The sequence below is a fragment of the Rhipicephalus microplus genome, unplaced genomic scaffold, assembly GCF_043290135.1.
Source record: "Rhipicephalus microplus isolate Deutch F79 unplaced genomic scaffold, USDA_Rmic scaffold_65, whole genome shotgun sequence".
NCBI classification, from domain to species: Eukaryota; Metazoa; Arthropoda; class Arachnida; order Ixodida; family Ixodidae; genus Rhipicephalus; species Rhipicephalus microplus.
The window spans coordinates 1,311,884-1,332,547 of NW_027464638.1; the positions used below are offsets into that span (position 1 = coordinate 1,311,884).

Sequence of the window (20,664 nt, forward strand, 5' to 3'; positions counted from 1 at the left end):
AGATGACCATGGAGAAAGATGGTCACATCAACAACAACAAAAAAAGAACCTGCACTGTTGTAGATAATAAATAAATGTTCGAAGTGTTCATAACTCCGAACGTGGTATGGTTTCATCCGTACTATGTGGACTACTTCTGGACGTGGACGTCGTCGGTTTAAACTGGTATGAGAGCTTTGAAAAACTACCTCATAAATTATGTCACTGAGGCAGCGCACAACTTTGTAAGGGCCAAAGTAGCGTCATAATAACTTCTACGAGAGCCCACAATGTCGGTTCGGTGTCCAAACCCATACATAATCGCCTGGTTAATAGTGGACGTTCCTTCGACCTTGGTTGTAGCGGCGAGCGGCGGTATCTTGCTGCGTGCAAATGCGGTTCCGTGCAAGCGGGCGGGCTTCCTCAGCTTTCTGAAGAAAGTCGTCAACGCTGTCATTTCCGCTGGTGTCTTGGTCTACGGGTAGCATAGCGTCTAATGGTGTTGTGACGTAACGGCCACAAACAAGCTTGAATGAGCTTAAGTCTGTGGTCTCTTGCACAGCAGTATAAGCAAACGTATTGTGATGACGCGGAATCGACGAGCATACAAAGCAAATTGAACAAATACACTTTATCGATCAAGGGACAAAGACTGCAACGTCTTCTTCGTCTCAGCTCTCGGCCAAGGACACTCGCCCTGCTTCGTTGTCACCGCTACTGGCACATACACGCGTCATTATTCGCCCTTTAAAAAAACATCGCCCCGATGTTAAACCTTCCAAAAGCAAGGTAAAACCAAAACTGCAGCGTTAGTCACTGAAAGTAAGGCTTCATCCGAAGCACGTGTACAATCTCTAGTGAATGTCTGCGGCGCTTTGAACACTGAACGCCGTCCGGAACAACCTCGTAGTTGACGTCACTGATGCGTCGCAGAACCTTGTACGGTCTGTCCGAAGTACTTTTGCAACAGCTTTTTGGAGAGCCCACACTGACGAATAGCTGTCCAGACCCACACTTTGTCACCCACGTTGTATGTGACGGTTCTGTGCCGGAGATTGTCACGTTTGGCGTCATCGTCTTGTTGTTTGGTTATTTGCAACCTGGCAAGTTGTCTGGCTTCCTCTGCTCACTGGGTAAACTGTTCGACGTCCGTCTCATTACCATCATTTTCATGAAGGAGCATCGCGTCTAACGTTGTCTGACTTCGCGTCCGTAAAAGAAACTGAAGGGTGTCTTCCGAGTGGTCTCCTGACGAGCCGTGTTGTACGCAAATGTGGCGTAGGGCAATATGTCATCCCAGTTATTGTGCTCTACATCTACATACATGCTTATTATGCCAGCTAGTGTCTTGTTGAGACGTTGGGTGAGCCCGTTGGTCTGGGGATGATACGCCGTTGTCTTCCTGTGAGCTGTACCACTTAGTCGGAAAATGGTGTCTAAACGCTGGGCCATGAACGCAGTACCTCTGTCGATGATGACTGTTGCGGGAGCACCGTGTCTTAAAACGATGGCTTCGATGAAAAATTGCGCCGCTTCAGCTGCTGTTGCGCGTGGCAGACCGCCTGTCTCCGCGTTGTTATGCCTGCGAGTCCGCAGCGAACGTCCATGCCTCGGAAAAAGGAAATCTGTGTCAAGGCCAGCCCGCGAGCCCGCCTGACGCGAACAACTCAACAGCGTAAACCCGCGACGCCGCCTTTCTGGCGCGCACGTGCAGTGAGTCACTCGAGCAGCCCGTCGAGCCAGCAACCGGCGGCGCCTTCCTGTCTGGCAGGTCTGACGCAATGCCTGGCGACGTCACTCGTCCTTGGGTGCAGCCACCTGCAGCGCAGCCTCTCCAGATTCGATGAGAAAGAATGATACGGCCCAGCGGCGACCCCCATTGGAGGAGTCTGACCTCACGACCAGCGGCGCTTCTGGTTGGACATTTGGTTTCTCAAAGAATCCACCCGGCGCATATAAAAGCAGTCCTATGTGAGAGCAGACATGTGTGTCGCAGTAGAGCTATGTGATAGAGAGTTGGGCTGTGTGTCAGGGAAGAGAGCTATGTGATAGAGAGTTGAGCTATGTGTGAGCAGACCCATTTGAGAGTAGAGCTATGTGTTATAGAGAAGAGCTCGGCTCTTCGCGTCTCTGTCGGCCCCAGTGCCGAATTTGTAACGCCTCTGTATATATGCTGTACATAAACCTTGTTTAACTCACCGTCGTCTCGTCCGCTCGTCTATCAGCTCTGCGCAGAAGCAGTCGTGAGCTCAGAAACCTACGCTACCACACGGCTGGTGACCTTCCCGGTAAAATTCAAAGCAGTGGCGCCTTCGGGACCGTGTTGGCGTCGCCGTCTTTCGTAACAGCGTATCGAGTCAGGTAATCTGTGGCGACAATTATCCACCTGTTTTCAGTGGCAGACTTTGGGGAGGGGCCCAGAAAATCCATGCCAATTTGTGCGAACGGTGTCGCCGGCACTCGGACAGGCTGCAGCAGGCCGGCTGGTTTGATGGATGGTGGTTTACGACGCTGGCAATCTAGACACGCCTGCACGTAAGTTTTGACAACTCCGGCAAGTCTTGCCCAGTAATAGTTTTGCCTTATCCTCGCCAATGTTCTTGCGTAGCCCAAGTGACCAGCAGTAGGTTCGTTGTGGCATGCTTGCAGTACCTCACGGCGAAGCGAAGAAGGAATGACGAGCAAGCAGCTGCTCCCGGCGGGTGAGGAGTTCTTCTTATAAAACATGTCATTTTGCAAGCAGTACGACGGCAGCCCTCTCGAAAATAACTTCGGCACGTTATTCGTTCGCCCTTGTAGGTAATTTATGAGTGGTAGCAGTTCAGGGTCGTCTGGCTGCTGTTGAGAAAAGGCGGCAGAGACCACAATTCCCAAAAAGGGTGTGTCGTCATCTGGGGATGCCGTCCCAACAGGAGAGCGAGAAAGACAGTCGGCATCAGTGTGTCGTTTTCCCGACTTGTAGGCAACAGTGAAGTCAAATTCTTGGAGCCGAAGACTCATTGATTGATTGATATGTGGGGTTTAACGTCCCAAAACCACCATATGATTATGAGGGACGCCGTAGTGGAGGGCTCCGGAAATTTCGACCACATGGGGTTCTTTAACGTGCACCCAAATCTGAGCACACGGGCCTACAACATTTCCGCTTCTATCGGAAATGCAGCCGCCACAGCCGGGATTTGAACCCAAGACCTGCAGGTCAGCAGCCGAGTACCTTAGCCACTAGACCACCGCGGCGGGGCTGGAGCCGAAGACTCCAGCATGCAAGACGGCCAGACGGATCTTTCAAGTTGATTAACCAACAGAGCGAGTGGTGATCGCTGATAACGGTGAATGGGCGGTTGTACAAATAAGGACGAAACTTCAGGACTGCCCACACTATTGCAAGACATTCTTTCTCCATCGTAGTATAGTTAGCTTCTGATCGGGACAGCGTCCTGCTGGCGTAGGCGATCACCTTTTCCATGTTGTCCTTCGACTGTAGGAGCATTGCTCCAAGACCCACATTACTGGCGTCTGTATGTAGTATTGTTGGCGTGTCTTCATCGAAGTGGTCAAGCACGGGCGGTGTTTGCATGCGCTGACGAAGCTTGTGAAATGCCTGCTGCTGGTCTTCGTCCCATGTGAAGGGGATATCTTCTCAAGTAAGCTGTGTCAATGGCCACGCGATGCGCGAAAAATTGGCAATAAACAGTCGGTAATAGGCACAGAGTCCCAAAAAAACGTCGCACTGACTTTTTGTCTGATGGCAACGGGAAATTCGCTACTGCAGCAATTTTATCCGGGTCGGGTCGGATCCCTTGGCTACTGACGACGTGACAGAGGAATTGAAGTTCGTGGAAGCCGAAGTGGCACTTTTCGGATTTTAGAGTAAGACCGGCCAAGCGTATCGCTTCAAAGACTGCTTCAAGCCTTCGTAAGTGTTCCTCGAAAGTCGCCGAAAAGACAATCACGTCGTCGAGGTACACCAAGCAGGTTTGCCACTTAAGTCCCGAGAGAACCGTGTCCATCAGACGCTAGAATGTTGCTGGCGCCGAACACAAACCGAAAGGAAGTACCTGAAATTCATAAAGTCCATCGGGCGTAACAAAGGCGGTCTTCTCGCGATCTCTCTCATCCACTTCAATTTGACAGTAGCCACTTTTCAAGTCTGTGGACGAAAAGTAGAGTGCGTTTCGTAGTCTATCCAATGAATCATCAATACGCGGCAGAGGATAGGCATCTTTCTTTGTGATCTGACTTAGCTTCCGATAGTCGACGCAGAAACGCAAGCTGCCGTCCTTGTTTTTTTTTTGACGAGTACTACTGGTGATGCCCAAGAACTGTTAGATGGCCGAATAATACCATCTTCCAGCATCGTTTTCACCCGTTTTTAAATTGCTTCATGCTCTTTTGGGGCGACACGATAAGGATTTTGCCGGATGGGTCTGGCATCGGAATCCGTGATGATGCGGTGTTTCGTCAGTACCGTTTGACGAACTCTTGATGTGGATGAGAAGCAGCCAAGGAACTTGTTGATCAGCGTGAGAAGGCGGTCTCGCTCAATGGGAGATAACGTTGGACTAATGTCGACAGATGTCGGTGTAGTGATAGTAGACACTGCTGCTTCTTCCACTAAATCACAATCTTCTATTTGAGCGAGTTCGTCAGAATAGGCAATAGCTGTACCTTTAACTATGTGTTGGCGTTCTCTGCTGAAATTTGTCAACAAGAGTTCAGTGCATCCGTCAATAACAGTGATGACAGCCCTGGCAATAGAAATGCCGCTAGTGAATACGAGCCCCTTGATGTTTTCAGCTATGCCAGTACTGTTTTGCAAGATGTCGCAGTGCACGGATACAAGGGAGCAACTTCGTGGCGGCAGTATGACGTCGTCATTGGCAATATGGAAACGAGGTGGCTGGTGTTCCTCATCAGTAGCAGTGTGCGAGTTCATAGCCAACGTTATGCTTCTTTCGCAGAGGTCAATCACAGCCCCGTATTCGCCCAAAAAATCCATTTCCGATATGAGCTGTTTACAGCACCCGTGAAGAATGACGAGGGTGGCGACAAAGGCGGAACCAGCGATGAAAATTCGGGCCGTGCACTTTCCAACCGGTGTCATCAACTGACCTCCTGCAGTTCTTATATTAGGTCCGTGCCATGGAATCTTCACCTTCCTTAGTCTTTCGTCTACCTGTAGGCTTATTATAGAAAAGTGGAAGCCAGTGTCCACAAGAGCCGTCACTTGGTGGCCGTCAATGTGAACGACGAGGTCAGCGCTGATAACGTCGGTTACGTCGGCAGTTGTCTCATTCGTCGAATCAGTCGTTGCTGTCGTCTTCTTCGGTATCGGTGGCTTCGAGCTGTCATTTGTCTGCAATGGGGGCTGTTTGGAATTTCCATTATTGGCAACCCCACCCCCCGAGGTCGCTGCATCTAGTTTCCCCATCACGGGCTAGGGGACCTGCCCCTGGTGACGTCGGCAAAACTGCGAGGATTAGGTGAACTGGCCCGCGCAGGAGATGGAGAACGTGATCTGGGCATTACTCGATTCTGCGGCGGTGTGTTCACAGGAGCGTCGTTGTACATGCGTCGATCGTCGTACGCAGCGTAATCAGGGTAGCGAGGAAATCTCGAGTACTGAGCGTTGCGATAACGGCAAACTCTGTAGACGTGTCCAGCTTCGCCACAATGAAAGCATACCGGTCGACGGTCAGCGGTACGCCACAAATTGGTTTTCGACGCTGGTAGGTAAATGGTGACTCACTACTTGGCCACGTTGTGGGGCATGTTGGCTATACGGCATTCGTCTTGTCAGAGGAATCGGAAAGGTTGAGAAAGTGGTCGGCGCTAAGAGTGGCTGTGTTTGCAGGGTTGGTGGTGGTCCAGTCATTGGAGTTCGCTGTGTCGAAGGCACGAAGACGCGGCGTCGGACTGCATCAGCATAAGTAAGATGCCGTCACACATCACCATATCCGGATGAAGAGAGAGCCTGACGGACCTCATCCCGGACAACATCGGCGACAAAAGACAGTGCCGGCGTCGGTTCGGTTGCTGGAATTAAACCAAGCTGCCAAAGCTCCTCCCTCAAAATTTCCCGGATGACTTCCTGCAGAGGCCTGTCGTTGTCGGAGAGGCTCACCGCAGCCGTAACAAGACTACTCGTTCAAAAGTTGACCGAGTTCTGCTGGCGGTACCGTTGCTGTAGGGCCCGTTGAATAGCTGTGGCTTCTAAGCCCAGCAAACAGTTGCTTCTTCACGCCTCGCATTAAATATCGCAGCTTTCTGTCTCCCGGCATCTCGGGATCTGCCCTGCCGAAAAGACGGGTCATGCCCTCGGCGAACATAGCAACGCTCATTTGGTTTCTGAAATCGAACTTCCAAAAGGCGTTGCATATTTTCCTTTCTGTCGAGACTGATAAACGTGTCAACCAGCTGGTTGCGGAAGTCGTCCCACGTAGCCAAGCTTCTTTTCCCGTCGATGTACCACGTCTGGGCGTTGTCCTTCAGGTAGAAGTACACACTCGCAAGCTTGTCTTCTGGAGTGGCCCACTGGTTGTACTTCGCACAGCGTTCGAACTGGTCCAGCCAGTCTTGGGCGTCTTCATAAGTCTCACCATGAAAGCAATTAGGAATCATGGGATTCTGTAGTGTCATGTGCACTGGAGCTGCAGTGGCCATGGTGGTTGAAGGAGGCAAGCGATTGCTGGCAGTTTCTCGCAAGGGATTCAGCTCAGGAGCCAGGCCTAGCAGACGGCGACAAACGGTGGACTGGTGTGTCGACGCGTAGTAGCGATTCTGGGCTCGAATGTTGGGTCTGCGAAGGCATGCCAAGCATGAAGACTACCCCGCACCTCTACCAGTGTGACGACGTGGGATCAACGAGCACACACAGCACCTCGAGCACACACAGCTTTATCGATCACAGGAAAAAGACTTCAACGTCTTCTTCGTCTCTACTCTCGGCCAAGGACACTCGCGCTGCTTCATTGTCACCGCCACTGGCACATACGTGCATCAGTATTACCGTATTTACACGATTGTAAGACGACTCGAATGTAAGACGACCCCCCCAAAATCGCATCTCTAAAAAAAAAAAAACAAGAATGCACGCATTTTACACAAGGGAAATTTATTCACATGGTTGCGGAGGATTATTCATCGTCGCTGGAGTCGTCCTCGCTGGTGCTGCTGCCGTCATTGCTGCTGCAGTCCCACAGCACGTCGTCGTCAAGTGTGAGTCCACACTTCGCGAACGACCGCACCACGGCATCGCGTGGGACGGCCGCCCATGCGGAGAGGACCCACCCGCACACAGTAGCCAGGGAGGCTCTCCTCACACGCCCGCTTGGCGTAAGTTCGCGGCTTCCTGACGAAATCCACTCGTTGTATTCGCGGCGCAGGATGTCTTTAAAATTGTTGACCCCCACGTCGAGAGGCTGAAGCTGCCCCGACAAAGAGGAGCTCTTCCGTCAACTACCAATACCCCCCTACGGCGGCTCTTCCATCGATTACCGGTGCTCCCTCAAGAGTTGTGCGCTCGTCATAAAGGCACTCGTAATGCGCGCAGTAGATGCTAAAAAAAGAAGAGCTTTTGTATAAGCACGCGGAAAACTATGCGTTTGGGTTGAGCGGGAAACTATTCGAGATGACAATACATGGTTTGATTTCGATGCTAAGGTACATGGTTCGATTTCGATTCTAAGACGACCCCCCAACATTGGATTGTCAAATTTGAAAAAAAGGGTCGTCTTACAATCGTGTAAATACGGTATATATGTTTATACATTTATTACAGCATTATAAGCAAACGTGACGTACGGCAAAATTTCATCCCACGTTTTGTGCTCTACATCAACATACATAGATGGCATGTCGGCCAGTGTTTTGTTTAACCGCTCCATTAAGCCATTCACCTGGAGATGATAAGGTGTTGTTTTTCGGTGGTTAGTATGCGTCAGCTTGGCGACCTGTTGTAAAAACTCTGCCGTAAATCCTGCTCCGCGATCGGTTATGAGAGCAGCAGGTGCACCCAGGCACCGCTTTGGTTTCTGCATAGCGAGTCAGATAGTCATTTGTGACAATTACACTTATTTTCTGAGGATGACGTAGAGAATGGACAGAGAATATCCATTCCCACTTACTGAAACGGTGCTAGAGGAAACCAGCTGGCTTCACAGGTGGAACTTTATGCCTTTGACAGTCACGGCAGGTTCGAACGAAGCGCTGCACGGACGAATACAGCTGTGGCCAGTAGTACTTCTGTTGTATGCGCGCTATTTGTCCTAGAAAAGCTTAAGTGACTGACAGAACGATCGCCGTGGCATGCCTGCAAAACTTCCCGACCTGCAAGACTAAGTGAGCGGCGTCTCGGAGCGCCGCAAGAATAGGCTGGGCTTGGTGACCTGTAGCGAGCAAGCGACGACGAGCGGGGCTCGTGTGACCGATGTTCGATACTGCGTCGATTCGAGATGAAACTTTCTATTTCCAGTTGTCACTCACCAGGTCGTGGTCGAGGGGCATTTGGCGAAAATCCACGGAGACTCACACGGCGGTATGGACATGTTCGGTAGACGTGTCCGACTTGCCTGCTGTGGAAACAAAGGGGCCTGTGGTCGGGTGTACGCCAGATGTCACTCTTCCTCGGTCGTGCTTCAGCGATCCAACGGCGGCTGCGAGGACTGAAGGCTACCTCCATTTGCCGAGTGCGATGCTCACTGGGGTAAAACACGCTGGGTGCACTGCACGATGGAGGACACCTAACTGCTTCCACGTAGCTCATTTCGACGCAGTGCCGCTGCTGTGGCGCCTCGGACTGTTGGGGAGCGTGAACGGCTTGTCGTAGCTCGGCACATACCATCTCCACAACGTGGAGCTGACCTACAGGTGAAGCAGTCACCTGCATCTTCTGTAGCTCCTCCTTGATGAGAGCTCTGATGAGCTCTCGCAGCCCGCTGATGTTGTTACCAAGAGTGACAGAAGTGACCTCGCTTGGATGTACATCACGATTATACTGCCTGGCACGCTGTCTCCATGACAGTGGCTTCCTCATGGAACTCCGCAAGTGTCGCAGGCGGGTTTAGAATCAGGCCAGCAAAAATCTCTTCTTTTACACCACGCATTAAGTGGAGAACTTTCTTGAATTTGGTCATCGAGGGCTCCGCACTCCTAAAAACTCGATTCATGTCTTCTATGTAGGTCGTCACCCTTTTGTTAGGGCCTTGCAACCTTTGCCTCTATAGCACGCTCCACTGTCTCTTTCCTGTCCTCTCGGGCAAAGGCCTTGAGGAACTGCCGGTGAAACTCATCCCATTACGTAAGCATTGCTTCGTGGTTCTCAAACCACGTTTTCGCGGCGTCTTCGAGAAAGCAATACACAAAGCGTAGTTTACGCTCTGGGGTCCAATCGTTGATGACGGCGACCCGGTCGAAATGCTCGAGCCAGTCGTCGGCATCTTCAAAAGCAGCTCCGTAGAATGTCTTCGGCGTCTTGGGTTGGTTGACAACCAGGTGCGCTGGTGCTGGCGCGGTAACGTTAGGGGGTGTTTGGGTCATAGTCCTCGGTCATTTAGGCAGCAAACCGTGCTGTAGCTCAAGTAGTCCCTGGAGACGACGACTAGAACGTACGTGCACAGGGGTAAGCTCGGCTGAGCTACTCGATGGGCTTGCATCTGGGGTGCTCTCTGAGGGCCGTATCATCTACCGCACCCAGCACTTCCACCAGAAAATGTCACAAGGACACAGGGATGCGGGCACAAAATAGGGTGTTTGCTTTCGGTACGAAAGGCCAAAAGCGAACACCAGAACATGCGCCCACAAAACTACCTACTTTGTTATCCTCTTCAGAGGCTGGCCACTATAGTTGCCAGCCTACCTTGCGTCACTATATATACGGTAAATTATGACAACCACAGTGAAAAATGTTGCAGTCACGTATTTAATTTATAATTGGTACTTTGATTGCCAGCAAGCAGACGACGCAGAGCTCTAGCGGTGTGCCCAGGCAATTATGAAACAGAACCGGATATGACGATTACTACAGAACGTCGCCACGTCGCTCCTTGTGAGCAATCCTCCCTGCCACTGAATCGATGCTTCCTGCGTTGAAACCACTTTCAATGCAGCGCATTTGAAACGCGTCTGGGTGTTTGTACTGCCTTGGCACTGCCTAAAGACAGCCCGTTCAAAATGCCTTCAGCTGCATTGAAGTTGATGGCAAGAAAAGTTCAAGTCAAGCAGAATTTCTGAATACGGGGGTGAGACACTGCAAACCCACCAGCCCGGACCAGCGTTCGATAAGAGGCATGTTTACGCAGCTTTCTTAACATAGAAAAAACACACACACTAAGGGGCGCGGCCGCGATGTGTGGTCGAGAAGTGCAGAGCAGACGATTTTTCTGTCGTTAACCTCACTTCTGGTCAGCTGTAATGGTGTCGTTTTTTTTTTTCTAGTTTCGGTCTCAAAAACACCGTCGTTTGCAAGCTTTTTCTAAGGTAAGCGCTTGTATTTCAAAACGCCGTTTGACAGGCAGCACTACCTCTAGCTAGACTACCTATACATTGACTTTTTGCGGGGTGCCAAATTTCGTTGCAGTTGGCCTTTAAATAAGCATACTATTCTCACATCGATTCATCATTTTCTCAAGTTTAAAAGTTGTTACACAGGCTTACATGCTGGAAGTATAGTAAATTTTGAAATGTAACGTATTTTACAGGTTATCACTTGTATTCTACCAAAAGTCAAATCCCGCTACGATACAAAGGCCCACTTTCTTTGAGAGTTTAAAAAAATGACAGGCCTTGCTCTTCAATATTTAAAAAAATATTGTGCACATTAGTTAGGTCATGACAAATATGCCCATTTTAAAAACGATAGTCTTTCTTAGGGACCTTCGACGAAAAAATTTTGGTCTGTCTGTCTGTACATTTGTCTGTCCGTCATAACGATACCTCAAACGGCATCAAACGGCCGACCCCATCCGCAGCGCCCACCAATATTGCTCAAGATTTAACATTCCTACTTGTGCGATTGTCAATTAAAAAAAAACAAGTGTTGCACATATCTGAGGTGCCATAACAACGCTTCAAAGTTTCGTATGTCTGCCTTTATACTAGAAGAGGCACAGAAGTAACTCTAAGGAATGTAGCGTTTATCGCACTGCTCTGACAGTGCAACGCGATGCTCAAAAAGGTGTTTCCAACGCTTTGCTACAACGTCACGGTGGTGGCACCGGCCCGTCGCTTTGCGTTCTACACCTTATCACCTACGAGACTGGCGCGCATCTTTCTCTGCGGGCTGCACACCTTCGTTTTTGAAGATAACTGCCAGATGGCGCTTGTGTCCGGCGTGCCACAATGCGCTCGTTCGCCTCCGCTACACGCTCGAGGCACTCTAATGCAGCGCCTCCAGAATACCATTTACCGATTTTCTTGCGCAGAACATGAAATAAACATTTTGTCCACTCTCTCCAGACGCAAGACTATCGTCTTTCGACGACATTTGTGGTGCAACATGCAGATTTGGAACCGATTTTTTCTTATAATATGTAATATATACTCTTCGACTTCGATTCGAAATTATTCGACCAAAATCAGTATTCGCTTCAAACCTAAAACTCACTATTCGCATAAGCCTCCACATAACTGATGTCTGAGAGTTCTAATTACGGCACGAATAATCCTTATGTATTACTCAATCTGAAAAAGAAAAGGAAATCCCAGTCTGGCAGTACAGTCATTGAACTATTACAGACACCCCTTTTCTCAGTCTCGCTAGACTGTACTGCATTGCAACTGTTGTATGGGACAGAGCCCGCAAAAGCACTTGGCATTGGTTATTCGAGACTTCAGGCCTGGCATGTTTACCTCATTTTGCAGGCTGACCACTATTGTATTGATCATCAGCAATGCTGCTACAGTTACACGGATGTAAATTGCCATCAGCAGCTTCTAGCTCTGACGAGAAGTATTCGTTGTTGCCGGCTACTGAGACAAGGCTGGATGGGCTAGCGTCCCGGTCGACGAGTCATTACAACACCCAAGTCAGTTGTGTTACCTTTTAAAACAAGGCCCGAGCACATTCAACTATAAAAATTTCAGAGATGGTGAAATGCAGCCATCTGGCACCTCGCACGGACACACTACACGTACAGATAGCCACACCCCCTTGCCCTAAACATGACGGTTTCTATCCCAGGACTCTATGAAAAATCGAAAGTGACGAAAAGCCTATCATCACCTGGGCTTCTCTAACGTGCACCCAGATCTGAGCACATGGGCCTACAGCATTTTAGCCTCCATCGAAAATGCAGCCATCACAGCCGGGATTCAATCCCGTGCCCTGTGGGTCAGCAGCAGAGTACCTTAGCCACTAGACTACCACGGCGGGGCATTTGTTTGATGAAATATTGCAGCTTTGATTTATCTGAACATTAACATTTTTAACAGCTTGTTCCTAAAAATCCCACAATAGCCTTTCATACACAAGAAATATTTTTTTTTAGTTTACAAATATGCAACATTAAACTATGTCCATGGCTTGCAGTACTATATAATGGCATAATAGTGCAGCTCTGCCCTGCCGTCTAGTTTCATACTCATCTATTATAAGAGGATACTTCTGCTAGATTTCTGACCTGAAATGTCGCCTCATCTTCATATTCCAACAGCTCCTGAATACTAATCAGCTGCTGCAGCTTTTCTTCATCATCTGCAAGCTGCAAAGAGACAAATACTAAATAAATCACAGGAAGTACGTGGCCACTTTCACTTATATGTCTGCAGCACACCATTTATACACACTGACCGTATTCTGTTTCTTCTTGGCTATGGACTCCTGTACTCTCTTCACAATGTTGAAGCAGATGTCCATTTTCCCAACTCCAGAGCCGCCAACAGCACCACTGGAAGTCTGAAAGAAGGGTTGAAACAAAAGCACTTTTTATTCACACTACTAAGGTGTTGTCATCAGCACATATACAAATGATATGTAGCTTTGACAAAATACAAGAAAAAGAGAAATGGTGAGAGTTAAAAAGCAAAAGGTAACACTTCTCAAAATATACACTGGATTGGATTGATGGATGGATTGATATGGCTGTACCCTTTAGATCGGGCTGCGGGTAACGCCATCAAGCCATAATACTTAGTGAACCGAAAAACTAGATTTATTTTTTTTCCCTTTAAATAGCGAGGTTGAGGACTTGTACTTTGCAGTGAAGGGTTTATTTTCACTCGTGCCTTGACTTTAGCCATCAATCAGATAACTTCCTTCTAGTTAATTCTACCCGCCTAAAGTCTATTTTGCCCTCCGTGTCCCTAAACCCCAGTACTTTGAAGAACTCTGTGCCATCATCCTGAACTATAAGGTGAAGCCCTTTACAGAACATTATCAAGTGTTTGTCAGTTTCCGCTTCCTCTCCACAGGCACTGCTTACCGAGTCTACCCCTTCGTATTTGACTCGATATGTCTTGGTTCGCAATACTCCCGTCCTGGCCTCAAACAGTAGAGAACTACCCTGACTATTATCATAGATCCTTTCCTGGGCAATTTCCTGCTTAAAGTTCGACAGATCTCTAGTGCGGACTTCTTAATCATGCCAATTCTGGACATATCGGTCTCAGCTTCCTTTACCTTCTTCCTAACCGATAATTCTTTTTGGTTTGGCCCCCTGCCATTTTCCAAGTATTTACCAGTCATTTTCTCGTTCACTTCCTCCAATTTGTATCGACATTCTCCATGTACAAGTAGCTGAATACCTTCCTAGCCCAACGCTCCTCCCCCATTTCTCTCAATCGCTTCTCAAATTTTTTTTGCTGCTAGCTTCCCTGCCCTCAAATGATGTCCATCCCATATCACCTTGTACTTCATTGTACATTGCTACACATGTGCAGTGCCACCTTTTAAACCTAGCCTGCATTATAATATTTATCACTTAATGATCACACTTTAAGTGCAAAAGCATTAAAGAGCCCATGCCAGAGAAACTAGTGTCGGTGTCATTCGTTGTGAGTTAAAAATCCAGCAGAGACAAAAAAATAAAAATTATGGGTCTGAGCCAGAATCAAACTCAGGCCTTTTGTGTGCCAGGCGGTTCAGCCACTGGCAGGAAGGACGAGTCGCCTTAATTTGGCATATTCAATGCCTTAATGTATGCTATATCCCCATCTTACCGCAGCTGATTTTTTCTGTTCATACCAGCATATTTTAGAATTTTCCAAAAATTGCATGGCCTACCGGACTCCATTCCTTCCTTTTCATGAAAACAAGGGTATGAGCTACACTCGTTTGCTAATTCACACAGCAGTCTTCTCTCCTGACTTTAAACTTTTATTCTTTCTTTTTTTGCTTATTGCATAGTTGTGCGCTTTTTTTGCACAACTATGCTTTGCTTTTTTACTTATTTTGCAGGACAGTAGGTAGCTGATGGTCACATGTGACCTGGTAATTCCTTCCATACAAGATCCCACTTATTTTTGTTTTTCTGTAAATTTTTATCTATCCCCTTTATGAGCAATTTATGAGCAAGTGGATACAAGTTGGTGATAATTATTATTAAAAACCATCAATCAGGACAAGCATGAAAATACAGATGCAATGATGCTAAGAGACAGACTACTACCACCTCCGATGAGCAACACTCTGCACAGCTTTACACACATTGGACAAATGTAAGTAGTACTTCTTCAAATGTAAAATACTTGACCAGATATTTCTCTTAGTACAAAACTAGAGAAAGGAGACAGAAATGAAGCAATATTCTCACCATGTTGTATGGAAGTTGAACTTGTCGACAATGCTTATCAAAATAGTCAACATCAGCCCACTTTTTCAGTTCTTCAGAGTAATTCTCTGCGACGTAACAGTGCTGATGAACCAAGTGCTGCAAGCAACAGTTTTGTTTTTTTAATTTTATTCTTCAGCAATCACCACGAAACCAGCTGCCATTCTAAACTGAAAAGAGCTACAGGTAACCGAAAAGCCATAGTGCAAGCTATCTGGCCTAATCTAGGCTCCCTCAGATGCACAATCACAGTACAAGAAAACAGTCTCCTCAATCAAAGATTGCGCAGCTGTGCTAACCTGAATCCTACCGTGCTGCTTTGCAATCATTCTAGCTACAGATGCTTTAGCCTGGCAGCTTTTCAAAATATATAGAACATGTAGAGTTCACAACCAGAACAAGACTCTGTGCTATAGGCCGTGGAATTGCCCATGATAAAATTACAGGGGATGTTTTTACAATCACGCAATCAACCAATGACCACATCCATGCCACCAACTGTGTAGTTCGTCAACAGGTGAGCAAGCTTTGCCTGTCTTTGAAATGATTGTTTGTAACGAACTACTGCTCTAAAAGCGACTTGGGTTATTCTGCGCCAAGGGCAAACTGTCATGGGGGTCAAAGGTAAAGGGGAAAAACCAGCGTTAGATCCGTTGACATAGCCTGCTTCATTAAAAAAATTCATAACATTTGAGACAGGCACAAGTAAATCATCCCCTAAAACAATGAATGGGTGTAAAGGTGAGTGCGTTCTATATAATCCCTAGAGGTGTTTCGGTCTTTGCATTTCGATAGCAGGGTATCTGATTAGAATGTGCTATAGTGTCAGTGGAGCATAACAATTTTCACATATTGGCTTTGCTTCTTTTGTGAGTAGATAACTGTGTGTAAGGTATGTGTGCCCTATTTGAAGTTAGGCTAATATCACCTCAATGAAGCATACTAGGTAATAGCACGTTTTCAATTCACCTAGAACTGAAGTGATGAGATGCAATTTGCTATACTCAGTGACAGCTTTTCTTGACAGCAGCATGGAAGCAATAGAACTGAAGAGCATGAGTGTTATCATGCAAAAAAATTGTGCTTAAGTTTACTGATAGTTTTCTCATCAGCCTAGCTGAAATGAATGCTGCTTTATTTATCAAGAAATTCAAATTGTTTCGGGAAGTTGTTGATAAAATACAGTAAAACCTCCTTAATTTGAAGTCATTTGGGCCATGAGAAAGCTTCAAATTAAGCGGGTTTTCGAATTAACAGAACATACAAAAAGTGGGATGCAAGGAACTTGGAACTATTAAAAGTATTCGGTGCTCGTCGTTTGCTGTGCCAGCTAGCTTGCGGCTCCAAAGGTTATGTTTTCTAGCAATACCTCGTCTTTATTTTGACGCGAACATGGAAGAATGGTGGACCTTGCTGCTGCCACCGAAAAAAAAAAAAAAGAAAACACGGTCGTGACCGAATTGCGCACCTGCTGAAAACAAGACATCTTCACTGCAACACAGTAGTGACATGCGGCAGCATATCGCTTGCTCCCTGCTGCGCCAACACGTCGTGATGCGACCATTTGCACATTATTTCTATTATAATTATGAATTGAATAATGGCCAGAATGGCGAAGCTCACAATGTGTTTTGGCTGGAAAAAATTATCTTTGAAACTTTCTATTTAGTTTTCGAAGTAGGTGTTGCTGGCAAGAACTCCGCCAGCATATAGTGGTTTTGGGACGTTAAACCCCACATATCAATCAATCAACTCCGCCAGCAGTGCAAAGACACAAATTGCTGGAGCAACCAGCAATCGGAGGTTCGCATACATCGCGATTTCCGTTAAAGTGTCTTTTATTCTTTACAATCCCAGGAAGAATGGGTAAACCATGACCCGTTGACGTTGCATGACACACAGTGGTGCCCTCGTGTCACCACTGTGTTGCAGTGAAGCATAGCTCAATTTCCACAGGCGCACGTTTTGGTTGACCATGAAACCGTTTTCTTTCTTTTTTTTTTTTTTGTGCTGGAAGTAGTGAGACTGAGGTGCTTCAGGTTCCACTCATTAGTATCAATACGTTGCATTGCCTTGTGGCAATTAATGGCCGTCATTTCCGCAGATTCGCGGTGAAATTGGCATCTGGAACTGGCACATGGCACCCAAAGTTTTCGAATTAACTGGACTGCTGCCAGCCGCCACTTCAAATTATCCACTTAAACTTAAATTGCAAAATACGGCACCGCAGAAATCCTTCAAATTAAGCAGGATTTCAAAATAACCAAGTTCAAATTAACGAGGTTTTACTGTACAATTCATACTCAAATTTTGGCAGCGCCAACTAGCAGCACACAGAAAGCGGAAACAAGTGCAGACTGAAACTTGGATTAATTCACAGAATATATGCCCGCAAAACACGAATACAAGAAGGATGTATCCACCATAATCAAGCGTCATCCAGAAACAAGAATTCACAATCTGTAGTGATGCAAGCTAATTCCCAGCATGAGCATTTATTTGAAGATTTTTGTCTGCATAACAACTATAGTTTGTTTCTTAATTTATAATGCTGGTTACTCATGTTATTCCTATGTACTACAGGATGTTAATTTTGTTCTCCTTTTTTGCACGAATGATATGTATCCTGTGACACCGTCTCTGTAATGACCCCAAGCACGGGGTTAATAGTATCAAACAAATAAAATAAAAAGCGATATAGAAGGTGAGCTGACATAACTTCTCTGAATAAATCCAAGTTTCAGTCTGCACTTGTTTGTGTCCTCTTTCTGCGTCCCCTAAGTTTGCGCTGCCAATATTTAAATATCAATATATACCAACTAGCCAGGCTTTCAAGCCTTCTAAAATACAATTATTGCTCACTTTACAATAATGCCTTCCTTTTCTTTCAACTTCATAGACAGCACCACCTTTTCAGCACACCCGTTTTCTAAACTAAACATGGCATCCATGACGTAGTGGGCCAGCGTGTGGCCGCAAACACGCTCAGTTCTCCAAAGCTCGTAATATGGCACTAGAATGTGCACTCCAACAATCAAAATGTTTCTACCATTCCCATTTTTCGTGTATGTGTTTTTCTAAATGCATTAACGATGCAAACAAGCAAAATCAAGCTCATTCTCAAGCTGCAGTACTACTTGTGAAGCAACGCGAATGTCTGCCTCCGTAGCATTCGCTCCAATGTCAAGACAAGTTGCCGCCGAGTATAGTACAGTTCCTGTTCCATAGCCTCTGCCAGTTCTCGCTCAGAATTCTGCGAATAGCTCGAAGACCGTCCCTCAAAGGTATTGTTATGTTTTGATACAATTTGAAGTTTGGCACTAGCAGACCTCATTTCTGCCTTTTCATTTCCTGAAATTTCTTCGTAACTTGGAACCTAACAAAAACTAATTGAGTGGTTTAGATTACACCTGAAGAACTTGGAGTAAGCTTAAACTTGACCTTCAAGAGTAGACTGCGATAGCGTAATTGGGCCCCATGTGCATCACCTTCTCAATTGCTGGCCTAGCTTCAGTACTTGGTATATGCCTCAACTACACCATATAAAAACAAACAACTGTGCGTGTAACAGTGGCCATTTCCAACTATCCTAGGATATGCCTACAGAAAGTACTGTTACACTACGCCGTAATTCTTCCGTTTGCAAATCAGCAAAGGGTGCACTACACAGAGGTGCAACAACCAAAATAGAATTAGGAGAAATTTTTAGAACAGCATAATGTTACTTTTGGAGCACTAAAATGCAAATGTGGAGCTGATTATGGGGAACAAAACATTTATTTCAATCACGGAAGATCAAATTTGGAGCAGTATGAAAAAGGAGGTTTACATTTAGATTAAAAAAAGTACAAACCACTCAACATCCTCTAAATCGTGCAGAGTAGGCATGAGCACAGCTAGTTCAATAAAAGTAGTATTTTGAACCACCCCATTCAGCAAACAATGATAAAGTCCACATATGCATTTGCCACACCTGTGAAATCCTGACAGACTCTGAGGATTCAAATGTGGATCTGCAAAGTTGGCGACCTTGAGATTCGGGAAATTCACAAAACTGAGAAATAGGGGCGACTAAAAAAAAGTTATACATCATTTCCCCCTACAGGCAACCATGGTGAGACGCGAAAGCATTGCGGGGGCTTCGTGGTCAACGATGACTCTGGCAGCAAAATCGCATTGCCTCGTCACTTTGGGATCGGAAGCTGCTGCTAGAAGCTACCATTGTGCTTAGACTTCCTGAGCCCGCAGTTCGGGGTCGTCTTAATAATGCTGATGCTCCATTTAAGCGTGCTATGCTTGTGTTGCTTTCGTAGAAGTTTCCTGCCGACGTTGACATTTACGTTCAGCTTTCCTGACCCGAAGTTCGTGGTCAGCTTGCCGATATTTTCAGCTTCTCTGATGAGTAAAGGAAAGGCACGAGGCGCGTGCTGATGGTGCACGAGAAAAAAAAGTCACCCCGGGGCATGCACACCAGCCACTTCGACGCAGGAGATTAGTAGAAAAAGAAAAAAAAAAAACTCATGGCACGCGACCCGAGCCATGAGCACGCGACCCGAGCCAGAAATATCCCAGTGGATGATCTGGCACTGTGCGTTTGGGCTCCGAGCTGCGAAGACGTGAAGAACAAGCGTCGCTACAGCAACGGGAGCAGCAGAGCCGCCCGTTTCTGAAGATGTCGGCGTGAGAAGCCCCGAAAGTGGCTGTCGACCTTTGGGGGTCCCGAGTGAGGCTGCCCGAACTTGCCTCACCTTTGCCCGGCAGTTCCTTTGACTTTCAGCTATCCCACTTCGCACCAGAATGGCAGCAGCTCACACCAGTCAGTAGAGTGGACATGTTATCAGGGGAGTCCATGACGAGCTAGCCTAAAAATGCTGAAGATTGAGGCGAGGAGCGGGACACCGGCAATGAGTACGAGCGGCTGGTTCGATGGGATGGACCGACGGTGACCGTAAGAAGTGGAGCAGCCCATCAACAATGAAGGACTTGACTAAGTGTCAACACAGCAAAAAGCAACGAGTCGCAACGCGATGAACTGTAAGAGCCTTCCATTGTTGAGGCGCTATATTGGGATAGGACTAGGGGCTAGTCCTAACCCAATAATAACCCAATGTAGTAATCAATTTACACTGAGCTACAGTCAGTGTGGGTTTGACTATGTATGCGAATTGTTATTGAGTGTTATTGAGTTAGTGATTTATTGAGTGCTTTAACACAAATTCTGTGTATTGGTTTTGTCCCTTTAGGGTATAAAGTGTATTTGTCTTGCCACGCACGTCTCCGGTTTCTTTCAAATCTATACTTCGCAATAGCTCCTGAGATAAAATTCCTGAGAGCTTCCCGAGCCTTCTTCTGCTCCGCGGCGGTGGCGCTGCCGCTGCAACTAGTGCTGATGCTGATGTTGTTCATGGTTTTGCACACCATTGCACAGAGAGAGAATAACAGAAGCACAACAAACACGCGCTTTGTACTGCGGTGTGACACTTCCGCCGCCTACCAGCGTACACTTAGAGAGAGGGGGAGACAGTGAGAGTTATATGAAATGATTTGCTGCGCCACATCTGCGGTTGCGAGGGGGAGTAGGCGAGCCCACACACGTGCGAAGAAGAGAATGAGGGAGAGTGGTACATGAGCAGTATGGGTGCAGATGCCGAAGAACGGACACTGCCCCGAGGATAACATGCTCTTGTATCTAAAAAAAGTGGCACGCAGTTTTTTTTTATTTTTCAGGGCAGCAGTAATGTCATTTCCAGAAACTTTTTTAGACATCAGCGATAATATTACTACTCACAATTATACAGCGTATACACGCATGAGTACTAATTGAACAAACTGTGCTGTGTCACGTGACTTGTAACAGCTCTGCACAGCTCTGCACAAAAATGGGGAATTGTATCAAATTGGCGCAGCTGTTTCACACCTG

The 20,664-nt window shown here is 46.9% G+C and overlaps 1 protein-coding gene across 1 annotated transcript in view; it reads right to left on the reverse strand.

The window, feature by feature from the left end:
* Arp5 (Actin-related protein 5) overlaps positions 1 to 20,664 on the reverse strand; it is a 67,527-nt gene that overhangs the window by 20,260 nt on the left and 26,603 nt on the right. Inside the window, exons 7-9 of the mRNA XM_037413801.2 lie at positions 14,727 to 14,843; positions 12,767 to 12,871; positions 12,597 to 12,677 (exon numbers count right to left, since the gene is read on the reverse strand). Of these exons, the coding sequence (XP_037269698.1) occupies positions 12,597 to 12,677; positions 12,767 to 12,871; positions 14,727 to 14,843 (303 nt within the window). The remainder of the gene's footprint in view (positions 1 to 12,596; positions 12,678 to 12,766; positions 12,872 to 14,726; positions 14,844 to 20,664) is intronic.